Source organism: Colobus angolensis, unplaced genomic scaffold (genome assembly GCF_000951035.1).
Source record: "Colobus angolensis palliatus isolate OR3802 unplaced genomic scaffold, Cang.pa_1.0 Scaffold44, whole genome shotgun sequence".
NCBI lineage: Eukaryota > Metazoa > Chordata > Mammalia > Primates > Cercopithecidae > Colobus > Colobus angolensis.
The window spans coordinates 2,087,900-2,095,868 of NW_012117821.1; the positions used below are offsets into that span (position 1 = coordinate 2,087,900).

The window sequence follows — 7,969 nt, forward strand, 5'->3', positions numbered from 1 at the left end:
TCCTCGGGGGCGGGGCCTTCCCTGGAGAGGGCGCGTTTGGGGGGTGGGCCTTCCCGGGAGGGCGTGGCGGCGCTCACAGCCTCACCAGCTGCCCTGTCCCCGACAGGTCTGCGGGACTAGGTCCTCCAAGCGCATCTCCAAGCTGGCCTATCACCAAGGCGTGGTCATTGTGACCTGCCCCGGCTGCCAGAACCACCACATCATCGCAGACAACCTGGGTTGGTTCTCGGACCTGAATGGGAAGAGGTGAGGCCTGTACCCCAGGGCTGGGCCAGGAGTCCACCCAGAAGGACCCTGGCCTCCCTGGGGGAACCGTGCCCTAGTGTGGAGGTTTATGAATCTCACCTGGGCAATCCAGCCACCTTATCAATACAAGACACACAGTTAAATTAGAATTTCCTATAAACCCCAGATAGCTGTTTAGTTTAAGTATTCCTGAGGTAGGGGTTGCGTTTTCATTTACTAAATCTTGCCAGCCCTGTGGCCCTGCCTCCCTGCCTCTGCCTGCCCTCTGCCCTCACTGCCAGTCTTGTCCCTCTCTGGCATGGTACTTTTTTTGCCCTCTGCCATCTCGGAGTGGCTGGCCCACAGCAAAGTTTGGAGTGTGGGCCAGGCGGTGTGGCCTGGGCCCTGGCTGCTGGGAGAGCAGTGGAGGTGGTGTTGGGAGCCTGGTCCGGGCCTTGCCTGGCCGGAGGGTCCTGGGCAGGACAGTAACAGTGACAGCAGGTCTGAGACGAGCATGCTGGGCACTTGGTGGTACCTGGCCCTTGGAGCTGGGGCTGTCCTCCCATCAGACCTGGGGCTGCAGACTCTTCCCTCTGATGCATAGCGGGCAGGAGCAGGACTGGGTTCCTGAGGTGGCACATACCGGCAGAGACGCAGGGTTGGTGAGGGCACACAGGCCAGCATCTGAAGTGCCCATGTGGCCTGATGCCACAGGAGTGCTGGTCCTGGTGCTTGCAGCTCTGGCCTGGCCATAGGGCACCCTGAGGGGACTGAAGTGCAGGGCGAGCGGGGGGCCCTGAAGAACCATGTTGCCTCCCTGCCTCCCAGAAATATCGAAGAGATCCTGGCGGCCAGAGGCGAGCAGGTGCACCGTGTGGTGGGCGAGGGGGCCCTGGAGTTTGTTCTAGAGCCTGCAGGGACCCCCACATCCACTGCTGCTCTGGAAGCAGGTGAGGATGAGGGTCCCCCCGGCCCTGGCAAGACGGAGCCGAGCTGACCCCTGCGCTCCCCAGCACTGTGGGACTTCTGCCTTCCAGAAGGATGTTTTGACCCTGGGCCTCTCTGGACATGGCCTGTTTTCTATCAATAAACAGACATTACTTCCGGATGCTGGGACCTGTGGCCCTGGTGGCATTTCTTTTTCTGGAGTTAGAATGACTGCTCTGAATCCCTGGTGCTGCTGGGTGGGACATTGGAGCCGCAGGACCTCTCGCCTCACCAGTTCCTCCTACACGGAATCGCCTTAGACTTGCCCACAGGGGCCACAGTCGCCTGGAAAGGGGGCTGGATGTGGAGTCAGAGCCCCTCCTGATTGTCACTGCGTGACTTTGAGCAGGTCACCACCCCTGTGAGCCTCAGCCTTCCTCTGCAAGCCCCTTGGCATCCCCCTGGCCAGCTCTGGCGGCCTCCCTTCCGTGAGCCAGTGCAGACCTGAGCCCTGGCCCTCGGCCGCTGGCTGTCGGTGAAACTGAGCAAACCAGGCTGCTTGCTGGCCCAGGCAGGAAGAGCAGCTATGGCATGGCCACGTGTCGGGAGCTCCAGGCCCCTCCCCGGGGGAGCCGTCTGGGCCTCCTCCCCTTGGTGGACAGGGCTCTGGATGCCCCAGGGCCCTTCGAGGCACGTGGGGTTTGTCTCCCAGCCTTGTTTGTGCACAGGATGTTCCTGTGTTTATGAAAGCGAGCAAACCCAGGAGCCTGTTTATTTGCAGAAGCGTTCTGGGCAGTGTGACCTTCAGCATTAATCACCCACCACACTCTGGCAGGAAAGAGAATGGGGTGAGGTGGGAGGTGGAGGCAGAACTGGGCATGACAGGGACCCAGTGCAGCCCCTCCCAGCAGGATCCGGCCAGGACTGCCAGCTCACGTCCGGCCCGTGGGAGGCCGGGACCTGGTGGCATTGTCCCCAGCGCGCTTGTGGCGTGGGCTCTGACTGGATGACCCCGTCCTCTCAGCCAACAACCCTCCATTATTCCCACCCAGAGCCTTCTGTGCCATTTGTGGGAACTGTCCTCCTCTCGCTGGGCCACCCGCACCCAGGCCTGCTCCTCCATGGAGGCACTGACTGGGGGTCTCTTGGGGGCCTGGAAGTGCGGGGGCCAGTGGGGCTGGGCTTGGCTTGGGTGCCTCACTGCCTCCAGAGGGCCTGGACCAGCACGTGGGGAGGTCCAGGGAACTGTCGGACCTGGAAGTGCAGAATTAGAGCACTTCCAGGAGAGCTGGAAGGAGAGGAGAGCTGCTTAGGCCAATCCTTCCTCTTACAGCTGGGGAGATGGAGGCCAGTAGTTGGGATGTGGACGTTACCATGTCTTTTTTCTCTGGTGCCAGCACCTCTGGGCCCAGGCTGGCCCTGGAGGGACACCCTTCCCAAAGCTGGCACGTTCCTAGAGTAAAGAAGACTTATGGTCACCCCCGGCGTGCCAGACGCATCCCACCAGCTTCTGCCTGAGGGCCCCCTGGACCCTGTCTTCCTCCGCCCTTCCCTCCCCGCAGCCCCACGGCCACAGCCAGGTTTCTGCAAGGGGCTTTGCCATCCTCATCTCCCAGCACTCTGCACCCCCTGCCTCCAGGACATCCCTGCCTCCCGGGGACGGCTGCTGGCCTAGGCATCCCTCGCCACCGTGTGCCTCTCCAAGAGGGCTCCTCAGCCACACCTTTGGAGGTGTGGCTGTCCCATGGCGTCAGCCAGCGGCGCGGGGGGCCACTGCTGGACCTCCCTGGCCGGGAGCCATCCCAGGCCCTGCATGGTTACTTGGACCTTGTGTGCATGTACCGCCACCTGCAAGCCGGCCGGGACCCCGGACCTGGAGTACACGTTGATTCTGGTTCCCAAGGCCCCTTCTGGGGTGGAGGAGGCAACGGAGTCAACCAGCACAGAGGCTGTGGCTGCCAACATGGCCAGATGGGCTGTGGCGAGGGGCAGCCGGACTGCCTGGCGCAGCTGTGTGTCCCCCGACAGGGGCCCCATGGGGGTGCTGCCCACCACAAGCAGCGCCCAGACAAGCCCCAAGACTGCCAGTCTGCCCCCAGCTCCTGTACTGTGGCTCAGTGTCCAGACCCCTAGCCCAGCCGGATCAGACTCCAGGAAAGGACCTCCCCGCCACCGGCTGCAGGGTGAATGGCAGCAGGCTGGGTCCTCAAGGGGCCGTGGGGCTGACCTGGGGGTTGCTGCTTCGGGGGCTGGCCTCGGCCAGTCGAGTCTCAGCTCAGAGCATGCTCTGTTTCCCTAGGGGCTGGCAGCGTGAGGAGGTAGGGGTGACAGCAGGCAGCCACTTCACCCCTCTGTGCCCCAGCTCCCCCGTGGTTAAATGCAGTGGGAACTCCATCTTTCTGAGGTCTCAGAGGGCCCAGACTGTGGGTATCTGTGGACACTCTGCACAGTGCAGCCTCTTACCCAGGTCAGGCCACCCCCGGGACTAAGGCCATACGGACCACTCTCACTTGGCCGACTTTATTTTTCAGGAAAAAACAGAAAAACAAATGTACCTCTTGGAAAGGACCCACTGACAACATGGCACACACATGTGAGCAATAAATACGCACATACATTCAAGTATGCAGGGGGGCGCTATGTCCTGGAGACCCCGTGTCCGGGCACCTGTCCCTGCCCTCGGGTGTGGCCCTGCCCCTCCAGAAGCAGGTCACCTCGCCGGGCCCAGGACTGCCTCTCCATCCCAGCCTGAGAGCGGGGCCTAGAGGCACCCTCCTAGATGGAACTGCCAGCCCTGGGGGCTGTGGGGCCATGGTAGGGCCCCCGGGGCTCCTGGGAGATGCCACGGCTGGGTCTGACAGGAGCAGGCAACCTCAGGCCCCTGGGGCCCATCTCAGGCTCCAGCAGGTCCTGCCAGTCTCAGGATCCTGAACTCAGTGCCCTGTGAGCCCCCTCCCCATGGGGAGACAGCAGTGATGTCATCTCCCCCAGCTGGTGGGGGGAGGGGGGTTCTCATATCGGGGGGTCTGCAGGGTTGAGCTGAGTGAAGCCTCCCCAGCTTCCACTGACCCCCCGCCTCGGGTGAGGGTCACAGAGCCTGATACTGTCTCCCGCCCTGACTGAGCACTGTGCCCGCTGCCAGCAAGCGTCCCTAGGACCAGGCCCTGCCTTTTTTCCTGGCTTGGGGGTTTGGAGTGTTGAAGTTCATGCCCAGCCATTCCCTCTGCTTTACAGACAGGCCCAGCTCCCGTCAAGGCCCCTGCAGAGGGGAGGCACCTCAGAGCTGCCCCTGCGGCCTGGTCTGCCATGCCTGGTCTGGGGGGCGTTCTGTGGTTGCTGACCTCCTCCGGCCCGGGCAGGAGTGGGGAGATAGGCTTGGAGGGAGCCCTGCCCCGGGACGAAGCTGGAGGGGACGAAGCCTGCTGCATGGCCGTCCCAAGACCAGCTCTGGAGGGATGGAACGTGGCCCTGTCCTTGGTGGCCCCGACAAGAGGCTCAGAGACACCTTTGGGGAGAGGAGGGGAGACAGCAGGTTTCACATTTGGCAGGGCAGGACAGAACGAGAAGGGCTTGGGGGAGAGGGTGCGGGAGCCTGACAGCACCGGGTCGGGGCCGACATGCTGAAGGCTCGATCCGGCCTGCGACGGGGGCAGGAGGGAGGAAGTCGAGGGCCATGGGGGGCCAGCCCGGGATGGAAGAACGTCCTCCCGCCATGGGCAGCTTGGCCTGAGCCTGCTGCTCTGGGTCGGGGAGGCCGTGGGGCTGCATGCCTAGTGCCTGTCCTCAGCGATGGCCTCGGGAGGACGTGGCTGTGACTGTGAGCCCAGCGTCTAGGAGCAGGGGCAGGGTGGGCCTGGCGGTGGGCACAGGGCCTTAGCTCGCACCAGGCTGGCACTGCTGCTGGGGCTCAGGCGGGCCGCCTGTTCCCTGCTCCGGGCCCCCGGCGAGGTCCACCCGCTGCTCGTCCATGCGCTTGGCCTGCACCCTCTGGATGAGGCTGAAGAAGTCCTCGTCCGGCATGGTAGGGCCCCGGGGCAGCACGTCGGGCGGCGGGCAGCGCTGGTCATCAATCCTGGAGGACTGAGTGGACACAGTGCGGTTGGCGGCCTCACCCTCCCCAGGTCCAGTGGTCCGGGTGCTGGTCAACAGGGGCGGTTCCGGAGGGCTGGCGTGCACTGCTCACGGGCTTCCCCGTGTCTACCCAAGAAATTGGTTCTGGGGCCTGCCTTGCTCTGGGGTCTTGTGCTGGGAGCCCGGGCCCTGAGCGCAGTCTTCTGGTGGCCCCGCCCCCACCCCCCAGGAGCCCAGGGCAGGCCCATCCAGGAAAAGCAGGTCCAACGATTCCCACTGGGCATGGGTGCGCCAGGCCCAGGAGACAGTGGCTAGGTTGGCGTTGGACGCCTGCTTCCCAGATCTGCTGATCCCCAGGGACGGGCACGCGTGGCCGTCCCTCTGCCAGGTCCTGGAAACCGGCACAGCCTGGGGCTGACCCTGGCAGGCCTGAGGTCTCAGCTTGCAGAGCCCGAACTGTGGCGCTCCCCAGGGCTCCCCCTTGGGTCAGGTGGCCGACCCCGTGGGCCTCGCCTGCTCCAGCGTGCAGGCCAGGGGGCCAAGGGGGCATCTGGGCTTCTCTGAAGGGCCTGGAGCAGGAGGGACCGGAGCTGGCACAGGCATGCATGTGGACGGGGGACTCTGGGCCTCTTGGGTGGGGCTGGTTTGGAGGAGGCTGGTCGGATGCCTGGCCCCAGGCCGCGGTTTCTTCTCCGCTGTAGGGAGGATGGCAGACCTGGAAACTCGCTGGCTTGGTGCATGGTGGGCCAAGTAGCCTCCACCGCCAGCTTGTTCCCAAGTCTAGGGATCCTGAACCCCTTCCCGGCAGTGGCTGCACCCCACAGGGATGGTGAGACCCCCAGAGTTTGAGGTCCCAGTTGGGACAACTGTTGGCTCAACAGTCCCCGCTCCGGCCACCCTACCTGGCTCACCCCCACACAGGTGAGGAGGGCATCCCGGTGTGGCTGCCAGGCTGGGACTCCAGCCTTGGCTCTGCCCTCTGGGGCTGGACCCTCCGCCCCTGCTGTCCACTGTGTGGTCCCTGGATGGTCCCTGTTTTTGTCCCGCCAGCCGGCTGGCAGCCCTGGATCCCCCTGCCCTCCCCACTCTGGGGCTGCTATCTGGCCCGTGTTTTCCCTGCCGGGTGTGGAGGGCTGGTGGGGAATCCCTGAGGCCATGAGCTCCAGGACCTATGACCCCCTAGCCCCCACCCTGAGTGCCTGCACAGCAGGGGCGTGGCACAGCTTGGGGGTGTCCTGGGGTTGCCTTCTGTGGGGGTCTCTGGTATCCCCAGCAGCCTGGGGTTCCCAGAAGTAGGGCTTCAGGCTCAGACACCCCTGGTCATCTGGTGACACTGGCTGAGTCCCCCAGGAGTCCCTCAAACATGACCTGAGACGGAGGAACCAGCGCCCACCTCACCCCTCAGGACACACAAGTTCCCCCCACACAAGTGGATGGCAAAGGGGCCATGAGCCATGCCCGCCTGGGCCGCAGCCCACCTGGTACTTGATGAGCATGTTGAAGAAGTCGTCCCCTGGCTCCTGGGGCTCGCCATGGCCTCGGAGGTGCCCTGCGTTGCTGTGGGTGATCCGAAGCCCCGGCAGGCTGCCCACACTGGCCCGCTGGTCGTCCAGCCGGCGGCTCTGGGAGCTGGCGATGAGGTCGAAGAATTCCTCCGTCTGGGGCGAGGCCGTCATGGAGGGCTGGGCTGCGGGGGTGCAGAGGGCGAGACCTGGGACCCAGTGCGGGGTCAGGCCCGAGGCTCGGGCTGTGGCCACAGTGAGCTCTGACCTCTGAGCCCAGCCCAGCCCACTGTGCTCCTGAGGCCATGGCTTCCAGGGGAGTCTCTGCTGACCAGCCTAGGCAGCTCTCGGCTGCTCCCTCTGCTGTGGCTCCCACGCCCACCTCTGGGGCTTCCAGCGGGTGACAGAGGAGAACGCCGGTCTCACATGCCCTGCCCACCCCCCTCCCCGAGACCGCCCATGCGGCCTGAGTATCTTCCGGAGGGCAGACTGATGACACGCTTCCCGGGATGCCGCTCTGCGGGGACTGTGGGGGGCGCCCTTGGTGACAGGGTGCTCTGCAGCTGGTCTGCTGCTCTGTCCCCCAAAAGCTCCTCACTGGAAGCAGGACAGGAGCCCTGGTCCTGGCCCCTGCAGACAAGCCCAAGGGAGGGCCCGGCTGAGGGAGGCACTCACCGATCCTGTCCTCCAGGGTGGGGGCGGCCGTGGCCTCGGCAGCCCCAGCCTGGCCGTCATCCAGGGGACAGCGCTGGTCGTCCATGCGGCTGCTCTGGAACTTGGTCAGCAGGTCAAAGAAGCACTCCTCGTCTGAAGACGGGGCCCTTGGGATGCTCTGGGGAGGGAGTGGGGTCACTGCAGCCAAAGCTAGCCCCGCAGACCCCTGCACGAGACTGGGGGCTGCTTGTCCGGGCCACACACACTTCTCAGACCCTGGCCAAGGTTGGGACCCTCACCTGCTCCCTGTCGGCTATCCTTCCCCCAGGACATGCCACCCACCCTCGGTACCCGGCCACCCCTCCCCCAGGATATGCCACCCACCCTCGGTACCCAGCTACCCCTCCCCCAGGACGTGCCACCCATCCTCAGCACCCGGCTACTCCCCCCGACTTCTCCCCTCCCATGGCTGGCACTCCGGTCCAGCCCTCTGTCGGACGTGCCACCCACCCTTGGCACCCGCCGACTCCCCCCGACTTCTCCCCTCCCATGGCTGGCACTCCGGTCCAGCCCTCTGTCCGTCACCTGCC

General features: G+C 64.9%; 2 protein-coding genes across 6 annotated transcripts in view; one reads left to right on the forward strand and one right to left on the reverse strand.

Moving 5' to 3' along the window:
* Positions 1-1,330, forward strand: part of DNLZ (DNL-type zinc finger) — a 1,965-nt gene extending 635 nt beyond the window's left edge. The window contains exons 2-3 of the mRNA XM_011957413.1: positions 80-246; positions 1,054-1,330. Of these exons, the coding sequence (XP_011812803.1) occupies positions 80-246; positions 1,054-1,222 (336 nt within the window). The 3' untranslated portion in view covers positions 1,223-1,330. The remainder of the gene's footprint in view (positions 1-79; positions 247-1,053) is intronic.
* A 2,326-nt stretch (positions 1,331-3,656) lies between these two features.
* Positions 3,657-7,969, reverse strand: part of GPSM1 (G-protein signaling modulator 1) — a 26,802-nt gene continuing 22,489 nt past the window's right edge. For all 5 annotated transcript variants that reach the window (XM_011957295.1, XM_011957296.1, XM_011957297.1 and 2 more), the window contains 3 exons: positions 7,401-7,557; positions 6,702-6,910; positions 3,657-5,232 (listed from right to left, as the gene is read on the reverse strand). In XM_011957295.1, coding sequence (XP_011812685.1) covers positions 5,026-5,232; positions 6,702-6,910; positions 7,401-7,557 — 573 coding nt within the window. In that variant the 3' untranslated portion in view covers positions 3,657-5,025. The remainder of the gene's footprint in view (positions 5,233-6,701; positions 6,911-7,400; positions 7,558-7,969) is intronic.